At 56.5% G+C, this 17,879-nt stretch overlaps 1 protein-coding gene across 1 annotated transcript; it reads right to left on the minus strand.

The window, feature by feature from the left end:
• Positions 1–204: 204 nt before the first annotated feature.
• Positions 205–16,974, minus strand: IQGAP3 (IQ motif containing GTPase activating protein 3). The gene is made up of 37 exons (XM_057382439.1): positions 16,880–16,974; positions 16,421–16,577; positions 16,137–16,214; positions 15,909–15,985; positions 15,711–15,778; positions 15,347–15,460; positions 13,754–13,932; positions 13,432–13,519; positions 13,012–13,175; positions 12,782–12,869; positions 12,506–12,669; positions 12,228–12,388; positions 11,869–11,993; positions 11,551–11,714; positions 11,213–11,303; positions 10,964–11,131; positions 10,709–10,863; positions 10,465–10,635; positions 9,414–9,497; positions 8,867–8,938; positions 8,254–8,323; positions 7,775–7,983; positions 7,440–7,592; positions 6,925–7,088; positions 5,900–6,124; positions 5,675–5,815; positions 5,118–5,202; positions 4,618–4,850; positions 4,398–4,530; positions 4,036–4,138; positions 3,763–3,907; positions 3,529–3,616; positions 2,468–2,680; positions 2,213–2,379; positions 1,983–2,084; positions 1,532–1,640; positions 205–1,434 (listed from the first exon to the last, which is right to left on the minus strand). Exons 1-37 carry the CDS (start codon positions 16,942–16,944, stop codon positions 1,321–1,323), a joined length of 4,887 nt encoding a protein of 1,628 aa, XP_057238422.1. The 5' UTR covers positions 16,945–16,974; the 3' UTR covers positions 205–1,320.
• Positions 16,975–17,879: the final 905 nt, after the last annotated feature.

Genomic DNA, 17,879 nt, shown 5'->3' on the forward strand with positions numbered 1-17,879 from the left:
AAGCCTGTCTGAAAGTGGCCTAAATTCCCCAGGCAGAGTTGGTGCCTCAGCACCTGACCAGGCACCGCTGCGAGGAGCAGCTCCCTGGGGTCCCCAGGAATTGGGGGCTGTGGGCAATGTCACCAGCCTGAAAAACCCTGGGCAGCAAGGGGCAAAGCAGGTGAGGCCCACAGGGAAATGATCACCCAGAGCAATTGTGTATTTTCTGATCTTTATTTGGAGTACATCTTGATTTGGAGTGAACAAGCAGAGGCAGCACAGCAGGAATCCAGCACAGACAGGAACGGGATCAGCACCGTTTGAGGCATTTGTATGACAGAAGGGAAAGAAAAAAACACATAACCTCACAAACAAACATCACTTTCCAAAGACAAGATGGAGATGCTGATGGATCAAGTACCATGGCACTTACTGGAGGAACAAGGGAGATTCCCATTCCCTCCCCAAAAAACTTTGTGGAGCAGATTTGGGACCTGCTGCTCCCGTGCCTGAAGGAAATGGAGTGGGAGGAGGTTGGGAGCACCAGCAGCTCCCTCCCCACCCATGGAAAGGGCTGGAAAAGGAGCTCACAAAATGCTTTAAATGCAGCCATGGCCAAACACGGTCCTTGTGCCACACCTGGAAACCCATCAAGCACCAGAGGAAATCAAGAGGGGACAGAGATGCCACCATCACTGCTGAGATGCTGCTGTGGGGTTGTTCCACATGGGCCAGAGCCACGGTTCCTTCTCCAGCCCCCCAAAGCATCCATGGGACAACAGTGAAATTCATCTTTATAAACCAAAATCCTTCTATTGCACCTCAATTTACCAGAGAAGAGCTCACGGGTGTCTCCACAAGCAGTTATTGCCTCTGTGTTCTGGCCTTTCCCTACCTGTCCATATAAAGACTGATTCTGACATTTCCCCAGCCTCAGTGTGAGGAAGAAATATATTTTTATACATATATATATATATTAGAATACCTTTATTACATCAGTAAAAACCTGTATAGTGTCCAGAAATGGAGTGTCCTTGAGCAGCTGGCTGATACAACACAGGAATTGAACAGCCAAAACACCCAGATAAAAAAACAGATTTTAAAAGCAACGCACGCTGCAAAAGCTTTGGCAGCCTCCTCCTCATGTGGGGAGGTCGGGCATGGGTTTGGTACCAAATTTGGGGTGCCCAGGGCTGGGGCTGAGCCACGGATGCTCAAACACCAGGAAAGCTCCATGGCCAGCAGCAGCTTCCCTTCTCTGGGACCACCAACCCTAAAGTCTCTTTGGCAAATTTCCATCATCCCCCTTCCCTGAAGTGCCACCCCCAAGCCCTGAGCCCGTTACTTCTTGAAGAATTTCTTGTTGAGGAGGAAAATGAGCAGGTTGACGTTGACCTTGGCCTTATCAAACATTTTCATGACTGCCACACCCTCGTACTGCAGCTGCAGCAGATCCTGGGGGAGAGGAGATGAAATTTCTCAAGTGAAATTCCCCCACACACCCCCACTGTCCTCTCTGACCCCCCAGCCACCTAAAGGATGGGTTCCCCACCTGGTAGAGCAGCTGGAAGCACTCCATGTCGATGCCCATGAATTTGGCTTTCACCTCGAACCTGCCTGATTCCTCGCACGGGGTGATGTCAAAAATCACATTCTTGAACCTGAGAGGACAAAGCCAAAAGAGGCTTCACAGCTTTAACACAACCATGGGAGCAGGTCCCAGAGCATCCCCTCGGCACAGCAGCCAGACCCACAGAAAATCCCAACTTTCCTGTGYTCTCCTGCACAAAACAACCTGCCCCATCCATGGCAGGACAACAGTAGCCCATGTGCACCCTCCTCCCGGGTTATTTTCCTCTCCCTGCCCAAGCTGTCATAAAATTGTGGAATATCCTGAGTCAGAACATCCCCACAAGAATCATCAAGTGCATCAAGTCCCACTCCTGGCCCTGCACTGAATATCCCCAAGCAAGAGCTGCTGCCCTGGGGCTGGGGTTACGCACTGGCTGGGTGGCAGGTCCTGGATCTCCAGCAGCACCCCCTTCTCCCACAGCTGGGCTGCTGTGTAGTGCAGCGAGGGCAGCTTCTTGTTCTTCCCACTGACCCTGGAAAATAAGGGACACATGCTGAGAGCTCATCTCTGACCACCCTTGGACTCCCAACAACCAGACAGCAATGAAAACAAATAATGATTTTTTTTTTTAAATTAGAGATTTTTGGTAAGGAACCGCACTTGTTGTTGGCTGCCAGGTTGTCGAGGCAGGTCTTGATGTACTGGTTGTAATAATCAATCTGCTCCTCGTAAAACAGAGCCTTGGCATCGAGGCCCTCCAGGGTCTGCCTCAGCTTCAGGAGCTCCCCACGGCGCTGCTGCCGGTGACGCCGCTGGTTCCGGATGTCCTGGAGGAAACAAAGCCACCAAATGTCATTCTGACTTCACCTCAGCGGGGTCCAGCAGCAATTCCTCACTCCATGCCCCCCAGCACACCTTGGCCAGCTCGTCAATGAGCTCCTGGTACCCGTTTTCAGAGCTCACCAGCCCCAGGCTCTCCAAATGCCGCAGGTTGCGGATGACCTTGCGTTTTTTCTCCTCCACGGACAGGCGGCCGTTGGCAACCAGGGACGGGTGGCGCTGCAGATGGGCACAGGGCTGGGCATCCTGCAGTGCTCTCCGGAGCACCAGATGCTCGTGAGCAGCTTCCTGGGGGTGAAAAAGGGGTGAGACTGGAGCACAGCTGGGATGGGGTTAGAGATGGGTGTAAGAGACCATACAGAACTGTCTCACGATCATCAAAAAACCCCAAGAGGGGAGAAAGGGGGACTTTTGCTCAAAGGAGTCCGAGCCACATCAAGGTGGGGTGTCTGCCAAGTTTCCAGCTCCTAGGCTGCTGAGTACAACGTGGATAGTTGCACCGTTCCTGATGTGAAGGCGGAGGAGAACAGTACGACCCCATGCTGCACCCTTTATAAAACAATAGACATTCTTTCCCCACCGCTTGGTTGGTTTTTCCATACTTCTCAACCCCCTGGCCTGCTGCCACCCGCTTTCAAAAAGACTATAAAAACTCTCTCTGAAGAGACCCTGACGAGATCTCCCAAACGGACATCGGCGAACCCATGGAATCCGGACCTCGCGGACTCATTGGAGCCATTTGGTAGCTATAACCCCATTCTCTCTCTCTCTCTCTCTTTCTCTCTCTCTCTCTCACCCTCTTCTATCGTGAAAATCCAATTAAATTGTTCATGATTTTGAATATATACTTGCCCTCGTTTCTTTTGCACTCTGAGATTCTGATAACAAACCCTCAAGATCCCCGCTTGGGTTAAGCGGATCGTGACAATGGGGCAACCCAACCCCTTCAGCCACGTTTTAATGTGGACCAGAGCATGGGATTTTTCTGAAAATCAGAGTCTTCCAGTCACTGCTGAATCACACGAGCAGTGGTCAAACCTCTAAGAGAAGCAGAGCAGCTTTCTGCTGAGGACATTTTTGCCCTTTGCCTGTGAAATTTTTCAGTTCATCCCCAGCAGCAGCCTCACACGTCCCACCTCATGCTTTGAGGCTGGTGTCCACAGGATTTCTGGGAGGGAATCTCCTGGCTGCGACTGGATCAAATCCACCACCATCTGCTTGGTGCTAGAAACCAGAGGGAGATATCAGGCACCCACTCCAGACCATCACCCTCCACACAATATTCAGCTGCCTCTTAAGGGTTTTTTGCCTGCTTTTGAGCATCCTAACACTCCCAGTACCCTTGTGATGCCTGCAGAGCCCATCCTCACCTCAGCAGCAGGCTCCTCGTGTCGCTCTCCTCGCTGCTGGCTGCTGGCATCAGTTTGTTGGTGAGGGTGAGGGAGATCTCTGTTCTGCTGAGCTGGGAGAGCACCTGTTCTGCACCACTGTCTGCCAGGCTGGCAATGCCCTCCCCTGAGGGCAGAGAGAGTCCTGCTAGGCCTGGCTTCCCATGCACAAGTTGGAATTCCCAACCCAGTTGGAGCTCTGTGCAAGGAATGCGTGCCCATGTCCACCCTCCTCCCGCCAGGAGTTTGACCTACCAAGCAGGGACTGGACTGTAGGAAGTTCACCAAGATCCTCCAGGAGCTCGTGCAGAAGGTCACTGGGGTGTGGGGCAATGGAATCCTGGTGCTGGAGCAGGAGCTGGACGGTGCAAGGGATGAGTCAGTGGCAAAGGGAGAGCGAGGGAGGGTCACAGCCAGGAGTGGCACAAACCCAGAGGGGATGGAGAAAGGACAAACCTGCAGAATCTAGGTTATTTCCTTGCTTAAAAGAGAAAAAAAAGGGTCAGCAAGAGGGAAGCTGTGCCAGGGGTGGGATAGAGTGTGAGAAAATGCAGCAGAAAGCACAGGAGGTGGGAGCAGAGGAAACAGAGCTCGCCCTGTGAGCTTTATGCCCTGACCTTGTGCGTGTTGATGAGCTCCCCCACGGTGATGTAGATGACTGGTTTGGCTACTGCCACCATCTCTGAGTACTCATCCATGTTAAATCTCTCTTCTGGCTCGGGGACACAGCAGGCAGCAGAGATGAACCTCCTGCAGGGAGGGAACCCTTCAGTCAACCCCAAAACCCCATCACTGCCTCACAGCCCCTCCTCACCCCAACACCAGCCCGGGGCCCACCTGAACTTGTTGTGGGTGTCCTCCAGGTACTGGTTGACCCCGCAGAGATGGGCACTGTCCCCCTGGAAGGCTTTGTGGGCAGCAGCGTGCTGCAGCACCCTGGCGATGGAGCCCAGGCTGCGGCGCTGCTCGGGGGGCAGAGCTGCTCCTGCTGACACGGCCACGATGTCAAAGCCATCGGGGGCCACCACGGCCGGGTTCATGAAGCGGTAGTAGAGCAGGTTCCCCACGATCTAGGACAGGAGAAAGCTGGAGGTTAGGACCCAAGGAGGCAATAGCTCAGCAGGGTGGGGTGTTTCATCCTTGCACTGCCCGTCTGGACCTCTCTGGAGGGGATGGCAGTGCAGGGAAAAGCCCACTCTCAGCGTTTCCTCAGCAGCTCAGGGAAAATGCTGCCTTGGAGATATTTTTAAGCTGAAGGGGACTTGGCTTTCTGTGGAGGGATGTGCAGACACAGTTGAACCCCAGCAAACCGTGCAGATGCCCCAGCCCCACGGTACCTTGTCCACCTCCTCAGCCGGGGCCTTGGGGAATCTCTCAACCAGAGACATCCTCAGGATTTTGGCCATGTAGCGCATCCCATAGCTGAGGAGAGTGTGGGGAAAGCTCCGTCAGCATGTGGGTCCACCCTGAGCCACTCCTACCATCCATCACCCAAGAAGCAGCAAACCCACAGCCCTGGGGTGATGGAGAAACCCACGGGTGGGACTGGCAGCTGCAGCACCCCTCAGCTCCCTCCCCTACCCTGCTGCCAGCCCAGGCATTTCTGCAGGAAGCCTCCATCCTCCAGAGGACCACAAAGCTCAGATTCTTCCTGGCAGACATACCAATGATGTCAGCAGTAAAGTGCCCAGAAACKGAGCGGAAAAACAAACCAGGACGTGAGGCACTGCTGAGATTTGGGGTTCCTCTTGCTGACAGGGCAGTTACTCAGTCCTGCACCATCAAAGGGTCCAGGAAGCCCCCCATAAGCCAACCTCCCTTCTAAGGCCATGCTGGAAACACCTCAGAGCCAACAGCACTGCTGGGTGTGCACAGAAACCACCGGGACACTCACGGGATCTTGTCAACAGAAGAGGTGATGGCAGAGACAAACTTGTCTGTCATTGCCAGGAGATTGCGGATGGAAATGTCCAGGCGCCTCTGAACCTCGGGGTGGCTGAGAGCCTGCTCAGGGCTGACCTCATACGGGAGTTTGCTGTGAAGGGAAGACAAAATCCCCATCACCATCCCAATGCCCGTCACTTGTGGCCGAGTCAAACCTCACCAGCCAAGGTCTGACCTTCTGTGCCCACTCTGGGACTCAGCCTGGTTAATCCACGCCTTGTAGATGTCCACGGGGTCTGTGCGGATGCTGAGGCTCTTGTCCTGCAGCACCTCCTGCACCGGGCCGGCCAGGATGTCCCGCAGGGCGTTGTGCCCACGCACGTTGCGGTAGAAGCTGACCACCAGCCGGATCACCGTGGCATTGCCCATCAAGATGTCGTGAACGTGGTCCACCTTGGACCTGGGCACAGAGATGGGGTGGATGGGATGAGGGGATGGAGCAGGGCGTGTGTGTGCTCTCCAAACAGGAGGCAGCAGCCTCAGGAGATAACAGCATCCACACTGATGCATTCAGCCTTTCCCTGGGTGTAAGAGACCGTACAGAAAACCCTTGACTGTCTCACCATCATCGACATGGACTGAGACTGAACACCCCAAAACCCCAAGAGGGGAGAAAAGGAAGACTTTTGCTCAAAGGAGTCCGAGCCAGATCAAGGTGGGATGTCTGCAAATTTCCAGCTCCTAGGCTGGAAGGTACAATGTGTAAGCTACGGATGGTTGCACCGTTCCTGACGTGAAGACAGAGAGAACGGTACAGCCCACAGCCCATGCTCACACCTTATAGATATTCTTTCCCTACCACTTGGACGGTTTTTCCATACTTCACAACCCCCTGGCCTGCTGCCACCCGCTTTCAAAAAGACTATAAAAAGTCTCTCTGAAAAGACTCTGATTGGGATCCCCCAACGGACGCTGGCGAACCTATGGAATCTGGACCCCAAGGGACTTGTTGGAGCCGTTTGGTAGCTATAAAACCCATTCTTTCTCTTCCCTCTTTCTCTCTCTCTCTCACTTTTTCTCTCTCTCACCCTCTTCTATCATGAAAATCCAATAAAATTGTTCATGATTTTGAATATATACTTGCCCCTCATTTCTTTTGCACTCTAAGATTCTGATAACGAACCATCACAACTCCCGCTTGGGTTAAGCAGATTGTGACACTGGGCTTGTCCCCAAAGCAGAGCACCCGTGGACACCCACCTGATCTCCTCCTGCAGCGCTGCTTTGAAGAGCTGGAGCAGCAGGTAAGCCTCCCGTGGGTTGGATGCGTAGTTGTAGAGCGTAAAGATCACCGACTCCATGAATTTGGTGGATTTGTTCTGGGGCATCTGGAAGATCAGCCTGGCCAAGTACACTGGCTGTGTCTGTAGGGAGGAGGGAGGGACACCAGGCTGACCCAAGTGCCAGAAAAACTGTTGCCTTGAAAGGCCAGTTTTTAATAATGACACAGACACAGGTTAAGGGGATAAAAAGGGTTTTACCTCGGTATTTGGGATCCCAAGTGTACAACTTGATGGCAGAATGCACACCCGTGTACAGCACGGGTACAAGTTTTATAGATTTCAGGAATTAGCATATCTATCTAGGATTCCCCAATAAGAAACTTAACAAATGCAGTAATGTCCCCCTATTCTAAGAGTGGTGGGGTGGCCGTGGGCCAGGTTCCTGCACTGCCCCTGCAGCTCTGGGGGACGCAGCAGAACCCCCAGCCCCACCTGCAGCAGGTAGAARAGGTGCTGATAGGCCTCCAGCTTCTGCCTCTTCTCCTTGCTGAGCGACTTGAGCCCCTTCTGCTTGTCCATGGACATCATCTCCGACAGCTGCTCCTTGTTCTTCTTGGTCAGCTTCTTGCAGTGGGACACCACCTCCTGCAGCCACGGAGACGGGGACAGAAACGCTCATTTCTGGGAGAGCCAGAGGCACCCCARTGCTCCCCACCCCTCCCAGCCCCTCCAGCTGCTCAAAAAGCAAAGCAGAGCCAAGTCCAAGCTGCAATGCCACAAACAGCAGGGCCACATGAGGTGGCCAAGTTGTCCCCCACTGTCCCCACCTGCAGCGTGATCCTGTTCTTGACCAGCAGCCCGATCTTGATGTCCATGAGGTCCAGGTCGCTCTCCAGCTGCCTGTTGGCACGGATCCTCTTCACCACCTCCTCCTGCAGCCRCAGCATCTCTGACTCCTCCCAGAAATCGTGCTGGCTCTGCTCCAGCAGGTGGATGAAGCGCCGGACGATGCCCAAGGGTGGACTCTTGGTGTGGACTGCAGCGACGTCCAAATGTTTGCAGGAGGATGGCCTGGCCACCACCACTGCAGACMCCCCAGAATTGCCCAGACACCCCATCCTCCTCCCCAAAAAGCATCTTCTTGCAGCACCAGGACAGGGCCACACTGTGCCAGTCTCCTGAGAGCTTTGGGGCTGATGGCCAAAGGCCACCAARGCTCTGTCACTGCTGTCCTTGCCAAGGGACCACCAGTGGCCCCAGCAAGGGAAGAGGCAGAGYCCCCTTCCCAATCAGCCATTGCACTCACCCAGCATCCTGTAATCCCCACGGGCCTTGTTGGCTCGCACAAAAGCCTGGATTTTCACTACAGCTTTGATCTGCCAAGACAAACAARGAGGTGGGAGATGTTTTTCCACAGTGTCCCTAACTCACACAGGGGGTGAAGGAGAGCTGGACAAGCACATTGCTGCCTGGTCCCACTGCCAGGAACGTGTCAAGGCCTGGGATGAAAGTGTCCACAACCCAGGAGAGATTGAAGAATTCCCTGAGAGATTTCAGTGGTCATTCTGCTCCACTCACTGTATTTCAGAAGCTGCAGCAACTCCAGAGGTTTAACCTCACTTCCCGCAGCCCCTCTTTGTCCCTCAAAAATTTCCTTCCCCTCTTAATGGGCATCCTGAAATCATTGTGGTTTTCTGACAGAACTGGAGTGGTTTTTCTCTCCTCACACTTCACAAAACCTGAGAGTTTGGCTTCCAGACCCACCAGGCACCTTTTCCTTTCCATCTGTCCCCCTGCCAGGATGCACCAGTTTTCCTTCCAGCTGCACTGCGAGCACTTGGGGACAGGGATCCAACTGTGTGCTCTGGATCATTCCCCTACATCCCCAGCAGCTCTTTTGCTCCCATCCCATCACTCACATTCTTCCTGAAGTAGCTCAGCCTCTCCTGGTACTTCCTCCGTGCCYGCCACATCCTCACAGCCGCCTGGATCTGGGAGAGATGCTCAAACGTTTGCATTCTGGAAGGAATTGCTTGGCCAAAGGGAGGGGAAAAATCATGAGGACTTCTAGGGCAGGTTTGGGTTGGATATTAGGGAAAATTTCTTCACAGAAGGTGTGGTCAGGCATTGGAACAGGCTGCCCAGCAAAGTGGTGGGTTTGCCATCGCTGGGGATGTGGCACTTATGGATGTAGCACTTGGGGACATGGCCAGTGGTGGCCTTGGCAGTGCTGGGGGGACAGCTGGACTCAATGATCTTCAAGGGCTTTTCCAGCCTCAAGTCCATGGTAACAATTCTATTCCACGATTTTTTTCTCCCCTGTCCACTCACACACTGCCCTGGCCTCTCTGCCATGATCCCCCCAGCTCCTCTGCACTGGGCAGCAGTAGATGCCACTCTTGCAAACTGAACAAGCAAGCAACAATGCCCAAAGCATTGGGAACAAAGGCTGAAAATTCTCCAAACCTTGATTGCAGCCTCGGTGTTGGCTTTCAGGTAGTGCAGCCTTTCCTGGTAAGCTCTGCGCTGCCTGTACCCCCTCCAACAAGCCTGGGCACAAGAAGACACCGGCTAGAGAGACCTGCATGAGCTCACTGCAACTCCTGGGTGGTTTTTCAGGGAGCACATGAGCAAAGAGGATAACACAGCACGGGGGAAGAGGAAACCAGCACCCAAAGTGAGAGAAATAAGCCCCACACTACCCTGTGCAGCACCCAGGGGTCCTGGCAGTAAAACTGCAGAGCAGTGGCATTCCCTGGACCCGCAGTACGATGCTGCAAACAGCCCCCCATGGTTTGTGTCCCCATGCTCAGGGCAGGGGCAGCTTGTGGCTGTGTGTCCTAGGTYARCTGAGTATTRTATTCCYATCATCTGCTTATGCTAGAGGAAAGTTAAACAACCCTTCTGTAACTATACATTAGTCGAGACTGCTCTGGTTTGTTTGGTGATGTTCCTCCCTTCAAGGACAATGGGAGGGAAAGGGACAAGACACACACGTTTGTTTTTTTTTCCTTCCGGGGAGGCTCGGGATCAGCGGTGGAAAAGAAGCTGCCTGCTCTCTGGGACTGCTCTTTTTTTTTCCTCCCTTTCTTTGGACTTGTTTTTCCTCGAATTTTTTTTTCTTCGTCATCTGAGAATTGGAGGATTTTCCCGTGGCACGACAGCCGAGAAAGATCCTTCAGTGAACCACCGGAGAGAGACTTTGTCCAACACCTCTGGGGGCCCCGGAGGGGAAGCTACACCCAGGAGGGAAGAGAAAGCCTTTGGGATCTAACAGCTGATTCCACAGGTGTTTTTTTAATTTTAAATAAATAGGGGTTTTTTTTCCCTTTTCTTTTCACTTTCCTCTCTGTGGAAAAGTTTGTCTCTAGAACCCGGGTGGGGAAAAGAGAGAGGGGGGAGGGTTTGCTGGAACTTGGGAGTGTTTTGCTCCCATTGAATTCATTCAAACCACGACATTTTCTGGTGCGTTGGCCGGGAAATTGGGAAAAATCAGGTTTTTAAACCCACTACACACCTGGATCCTGGTGGCAGCTGGTCCCTGCTCCCTCAGGATGTGGCGTCGTGCTGTGAACTCCTGGCGCACGAGGAAACCGCGGAGCCGCGCCTGGAGCCTGACCACCAGCGCCACGTGTGACACCCACAGGCGCTCCTGGCCATGCGCCGCCGTCACTCGGGTGACAACAGCCTGTGGGGACACGGGGAACCAGCTCAGCCCTGGTGATGCCAGCAGTGCCCACCCAGCCCCGTGCTGCCCGTACCTGGATCTCCTCCCGGCTCAGGTGGGTGCTGTTGAAGCTGCTGTTGAAGCTGATGTCGTGTGGGCGCTGCCAGCTGCTCTCCAAGGTCTGCAGGTTCAGRTAAAACTCGGCCCCGTCCGGCAGCGTGTGCTGGACCCATGATGGTTTTGTGCTCCCTGTGTGTCGGACAGGAGCTGCTGGAGAGTGCTGCTCTCCCTGAACACCCCCAGGCTGCACCCCAGGGTGGGGGAGGTTGTGCAGCCCCCAGGGTTTTACCTGCTGGTCTCTTGGTGGCCATCAGAGCCCCCAGCTGCTCCTGGTAGGCGCCAGCACAGGCGCTCAGCACCCCACGAAGAGCCACGGCAGGGTTGCACAGCACCCGCAGAGTCTGTGATGCCTTCCCTTCCTTGATGGCCTGGTTGATGGCAGCTATGCCCAGAGCCACTGYAGGAGMAGAGGGRGCTCATGTCACCCCCTCTTGTCCCCCGACCTCCACGGCAGTATCCACGTGGGGAGAGCACTCACTGCTCCTGGCTGCTGCTGTGTCCTGGTTGGCCTGGCAGACCCCATCCAGGATCTCTTCCCAGCAAAGCTCAGCTCCTTTGTCCTCTGTGGCCTGGGGGAGATGGGGTCTAATGAGCCAGGCAGCTCCCTTTGAGCACCTCCTGCTCTGCAGATGCTGCATTGCTGGGGTGGGGATCAGTTCACAGTCTTGTGTGGCACCCCACATCCAGGGGGATGCCACGCTGCTCATGCTGCATTGCTGGGGTGGGGATCAGTTCACAGTCTTGTGGGGCACCCCACATCCAGGGGGATGCCACGCTGCCATGGGGGTTCTCCCCAACCAATGACCCCCTGCCCACCTGGGCTTTTTGCCTCCGTGCCCGGCACAGGACGTGGTGGTAGCGAGGGGCAGTCGGGAGGGTGACATCAGGCAGGGAGGGGCCCAGCAGCAGCAATGCTGCCAGTGTCTTCTCAGGGTCCGACTGTAGCAAAGCCTCATTGACCAACTGGACAGCGTGGGCACCTGCATGGGAGGGAAGGACATGTGGGTCAGCCCCTGAAATGCTCCAGGCACCCAAGGGAGCCAGAGCCCAGGGTGCTGTGAGATTGTGCTGTGAGATTCTCTTGGGATGCAATCCCTCCCAGGAGATCTGCAGCCTGGTGTGCGCAGGACTCACGGTGGTTTTCATCCTGAACCGATGAATTGGTGCTGTTGATGCTGTCCTGGATGTCATTCCAGCTCAGGAACTCAGCTCCTGCTTTCCTCAATTGGCCTTTCAGCTGCAACAAGTCCTCAAAGTACCTGCAGTGGGGACATGGGGCAGTGACGTGCTGCATTCCGAGCAGGGCTCAGTGCATTCTGAGGAGGGTTTGGTGCATTCCGAGCAGGAGGTGCCTGCCAGAGAGAGCTGCCCAGCTCTTCAGAAGGAGGGAGAGGCATGGCACAGGACAGGGAGGCTGCTGAAATAAGCCCACAAAGAGCCCAGGTTTTCACAGGATTTCTTCCCAGCACCCCCCAACACAGAGCCCAACTCACCGCTGTGCATTCGCATCCTCAACTCCTGAGAGGCCCATGGCAGGGCTGACCAGGCTGCTCCAGAGCCTGCTGGSATCCCCAGCATCCAGGGCTTGGTTAACCAGAGCCACAGCCGAGAGCATCTCCACGGCCACAAACAGCTCCTCCTGTGCCAGCTCGCCCTGAGTGGGGCAGACAGAGATGCTGAACCCCCCCTAACCAGCACCCCAGGGACACAGCAGCAGCACCCAGCCCTATCCGAGGCACCCACCCACTGTGGAGGGGACCCATGGGCTCACCCTGGGGTGCTGGCATTGCAGCAGACCCAGCTGGTGCTGGTACAGAGGGGCAGCTGTGGGGTGGACGTGGGGCAGCTGTGCTGTAGGGTCCAGCAGTGCCTCCAGGGTTTCTGCAGCCACCCCTCGGCGTATGGCAGCGTTGATCCGGCTGACAGCCCGCAGCACTGAGGGACAGACAGAGCAGCTGGCATGGGTGCCACGTGGCAGTGCCCTGAGCTCTTCCTGGAGATGCAGCAGGCAGCAGAACCTGCAATAAATGTCCCCCCAGGCACTCACTGGCGCGCTCCTTCTCGTCCCTCTGGTTTGCTGTGAGGATCCCTGCCTGCACCTCCTCCTGCTCCAGCAGCTCCAGGTAGCCCAGCTCCTGCAGCAGGCACAGAGAGCTCTCACCTCATCGTGCTTGTGCTGGGCAGAAAGCTGCCAATCCCCCAGGCCAGGAGCCCCCCTCAATTCCTGGGTGCCCCCAGCACAGGTGCCCCACAGCACAAGCTCCTTCCAGCCCCTACCAGAGCCTTCTCCTCGCGGTCCGAGCTGAGCTGCTCCAGGTAGAGCTCGAGGTTGTGGCGCTGGAGGCAGCGCAGGGCCAGGGCAGGGTCCTGCAGTGCCCGGTGCAGTGCCAGCACRTCCTGTCTCTCCAGGGCATTGTCCACCTCTTCCAAAGCCCCACGCACTGCAAGAGGCCAGTTCACCCCACAGGTGAGCAGGTCAATCATTCCACAGCTCCAGGGGCAGAGGTGGCTCTGTCTGAAGCCTGCACGCCCACTATTTTAATTTCTCCTTGGAAATGTGCATCCAGCCCTTGTTCCTGCCAGGTCTGAGGCTGGGCTGAGCAGATCACTCATTTTGCTGTGCCCACCACTCTCCCCATGCCCTGCACCACCACGGTCCCACTATAAACCCTGGAGACCCTCCAGAACTTTGCTCACCATTCACTTTGTTGATGTTCACTTGGATCTCAGCCTGGGTCAGACACCAGTCGTAGACATCCTCTCCTTCAGGGATCACCTGCAGGTACTGGAGAGGGACTCCCCACCCTGAGCTTTCTACCCAAGCATAGTGGAGTCCCCTGAGGTCATTTCCCAACCCCAAGTGAACCAGACCCCAAAGAGGAATCATCTCCCCCATTGGCTCAGCTCCCAGGTGGTGTTTCAGCACTGTAGGGTCCCTCCAGCTGGAAGCACCCACTGCCCATCAGGAAAGGGGCTGCTCCTCTCCCAGCCAGCCCCGAGCCCCCTGCRCCCTCCTCACCCTGTTCCTGGCATTGCTGCCCTTCTCCAGCTTGGCCTGGTGCAGCAYCTCCTGGTAGGGACCTGCCAGCTCCTGGCGCAGCCCCACCAGCATGGCATGGGGGTTTTGTAGGGTCTCCATGGTCCGGGCCACCACCCCCTGATCCACGGCTTGGTTGATGGCCAGAACTGCAGCGTGGACTGGAGGAGAGGAGGGGAGGAGGGGGGTGAGACAGGACATCCATCCCCTCTATCCCTGCACACAATGATTGGGAGCCTGCCCTGCTCAAAGGATGAGCTACGGCCTCCAGCACCCGGGAGGTCTCCGTGTCTCACTGTGAGCCCAGGGAATGCAGAACCCCACAATGAAWGCACAGCCAGGAAGGGGCTGTGCCAGCACTTGTAGCCTTGTGCCGGGTTGGAAGAGAACAATCAGGTGCCCCTCATTGCATCCCAGAGCTCCTGTCACCCTTCAGAGCCCCCATCACATCCCAGAGCCCCATCACCTCTCAGAGCCCCTGTCACCTCCCAGAGCCCCCAGAGCCCTGTCAGGCCTGTGCTGGGCTGAAAGAGAACAAGCAGGTGCCCCCCACTGCATCACAGAACCCCATCACCTCCCAGAGCCCCCATCAGCCCCCATAGCCCCCATCACCTCCCAGAGCCCCTGTCACCCCCCAGAGCCCCATCACCTCCCAGAGCCCCTGTCACCCTCCAGAGCCCTGTCAGATTTGTGCCAGGCTGAAAGAGAACAACCAGGTGCCCCCCACTGCGTCCCAGAGCCCCTGTCACCACCCAGAGTCCCTGTCACCCTCCAGAGCCCCCAGAGCCCCCCAGAGCCCCATCAGGCTTGTGCCAGGCTGAAAGAGAACAACCAGATGCCCCTCACTGCATCACAGAGCCTCCATCTACTCCCAGAGCCCCTGTCACCCTTCAGAGCCCCTGTCACCNAGAGCCCCCAGAACCTCCCAGAGCCCCCATCACATTCCAGAGCCCTGTCAGGCTTGTGCCAGGCTGAAAAAGAACAACCAGGTGCCCCTCACTGCATCCCAGAGCCCCCATCACCTCCCAGAGCCCCCCAAAGCCCTGTCAGGCCTGTGCTGGGCTGAAAGAGAACAACCAGGTGTCCCCCACTGCATCCCAGAGCCCCTGTCACCTCCCAGAGTCCCATCACCCCACAGAGCCTCTGTCACCCTCCAGAGCTCCCGTCACCCCCCAGAGCCACCATCACCCCCCAGAGCCACCATCACCTCCCAGAGGTCCCAGTCACCCCCCAGAGCCCTGTCAGGCTTCTGCTGGGCTGAAAGACAACAACCAGGTGCCCCTCACTGCATCACAGAGCCCCATTATCTCCCAGAGCCCCGTCACCCCCCAGAGTCCCTGTCAACCCCCAGAGCCCTGTCAGGCTTGTGCCAGGCTGAAAGAAAACAACCAGGTGCACCCCACTACATCCCAGAGCCCCATCACTTCCCAAAGCCCCCATCACTTCCCAAAGCCCCCATCACTCCCCAGAGCCCTGTCATCCCCCAGTTTTCCAGCCCCAGATTTGGCATTCAGGGGCTGAGCCAAACCCTGCTCGGGGCTGATGCCCAGCCCAGCTCCCTGCCCAACCCATCACCTGCAGCTTCATCCACTGAGAGCTCGTTGGCCAAAATGCCACCGATCTTGCTGAAGGCGGGCAGCTGCAGCCCGTACTTCTCCAGCTCCCTCTTCATGTTGTTGATCTCCTCCTCTGGGGCAGAATAAAGAGGCAACAATGCTTAGCACCAGCCCCGTAGCCCAGCACTGGAGTGGGGCAGCCAGCAAAGCCCTCTGTCCACTGCCAGAACAAGAGGGGTGTAGAAAACCCCCACACTGGGGTGAGCAGCTTTGGCAAAACCCATCCAAAATCTTCACTGCCCACATCCCTCTCACCACAGGACCCCAGAGCACGGGTGGYAAGGTGGCAAACCCCCTTTGGCAGCCCCTGTACAGCGCTGTACCTGTAAAATCCACTTTCCCATACAAGTCCTGGATCGGAGGAGCCAGCCCCAGCTTGAAGAGGTACAAGCTGAAATACAAACCCACATCACCTGCTTCTCCCTCCCCACGCTTCTGTGCCAGCTGAGGGTGATGGGKGACACCACCAAGGGGCTCATGAGCACGAGTAGATCCCGTGACAGCCATGCCAGGGTGCCCACCTGAGTGCATGGATGCAGTAAACCACCCGGGGCATGTTCTTCTTGTCGTAGATGTCCGTGGTCTCGGGGTGGAAGATCTGCCAGAAACACAAGAGACAGCTCAGGTGGCAGTGGAATGGAGGTCCCCACATGGTGTCAGAGATGGGGGGCAGAGGCAGAGCCCTCCTCTGCTGTACCAGCACCCCCAATATGCCACAAGGCTGAGGGGAAGCAGAGGGGAGGTGGTACCGAGGGCAGCCCCACGTGGCTCATGGCATCTCTCCAGTGGTTGATGTTATCCGTGTGACGAAAGTGCAGCCCAGCTGCCTGCAAGAGAGGAGCTGAGGTCACTCTGAATCCCCCCASTTTCTCCCATCCCTGGGGTCCCCTTTGCCCCCAAAAACAACCCAGCCAGGGCAGGAGGTTAAAGACAGAGGCCATGCCTGTCACCCCCTYAGCAAACCCCTCCTTACACCAGCAACAGAAAGGTTTTGGGGTACACCCTAAGGGTGCCTCTCACACCACAGCCTTACCTTGTACCGTGTCTGTTCAGGATCGTAGATCTTCTTCATTGGGACCACAGCAGGGGCAAAGCAGTGGCCCAGCTTGGCCAGGAGGACCCCGTTACGCAGATTCTCCTCCAGCTCTGTGGGTGGGGGCAGCCCCTCGCCCAGACAGGCTTCCATCCAGCTGGCAGGGCASAGATGGGGCACATCACACACCCCCAGCACCCCACCTGGCAGAAAAGCACCCAAAGGACATCCCACCCCCWTGGCTCCATTCCAATAAATCCTTTTCCTGTCCTCACCTCAAAAAAAAAACAACCCCCAGCCACCTTTGAAGAGCCACAAAGCCCCAGAATCCAAGCAGCATTCTGCAGCATTACAGCCACTCCCCACCCATTCCCCTTGCTCTCATCTCCTCCCCTTCACCCAAATCACCCCTTTTTCCCCCAAATCTGAACTCGAGGAGCTCTCCAGGTGTAGCCCCACCGTTTGGCCTCCTCCAGRCGACACAGGTACTGGTAGGCAACGTTCTGCCTCCTCTGCTCATCCATCTCGTCTGCAGTCAGGCGCTCACCTGGGCAGGAAGGGGGTCCCCGTCAGAGCCCCCTGCTCAGAAGGGCTTTTTGAAACCTCCATGGCCACCAAAACTAAGATTTGGGARAGGAAGGCAGGCTTTGGGTGCAGCAGCCTCCCAAAACCCTCGTGGGTGTGGCACCAGCATCACAGTGACACCAGCCAGGCCCTTCTGGCAGTGGGAGGAAAGTTTCCAATTTCCCTTTTTCCCAAATAACGGCCAGCAGGGCTGGCACTGCAGCAGGGGAGGGCCCAGAGCCAGCACCCGGGGAGGGAGTGGGGAACACGGCTGCAGATTTAGGGTCCTTGGATACTGCAGGGACCCACACGACTTCTGGGSGGCACCCAGCTGTCCCCCAACAGACCATTCCTCAAATTATGTCCCTCCCAGTTTGTCCCCAGGTGCCTGGCACCTTGCCATCACCACCGTCTACCCACACCCAGACMTGCCTGTCCCCCCTCAGCCTCCTGCACCCCTAAACCTGACTATTGCTCCCACCCCCTGTCCCGCCCTGCATACCAGACCCGCCTGTCCCCATAGCCCCCTACTCCTCCCAGAATTACCTGTCCCCTCACAGTGCCCTGCACCCCCAGACCCACCTGTCCTTCCCCAACCACTGCACCCCCAGATTTGTCCCCTCTCGTTCCCCTTCCCCTGGACATGCCCGCTCCCTTCATTCTCCTGCACCCCCAGACCCGCCTGTCCTCCACCAGCCCCTGCACCCCCAGATTTGTCCCCTCTCAACCCCCTTCCCCTGAATGTGCTTGCTCCTTCATCCTGTCCTACCCCAGCCCCTGTACCCCTGTACCCCCAGACCTGTCCCCTCTCGTCCCCCTGCACCCCGGACTTGCCTGGTCCCTTCATCCTCCTTCACCCCCAGACCTACCTGTCCATTCCCAGCCCCTGCACCCC

This window comes from Malurus melanocephalus, unplaced genomic scaffold (genome assembly GCF_030028575.1).
Source record: "Malurus melanocephalus ecotype Western Australia unplaced genomic scaffold, MMel_1.1 scaffold_567, whole genome shotgun sequence".
Lineage (NCBI taxonomy): Eukaryota > Metazoa > Chordata > Aves > Passeriformes > Maluridae > Malurus > Malurus melanocephalus.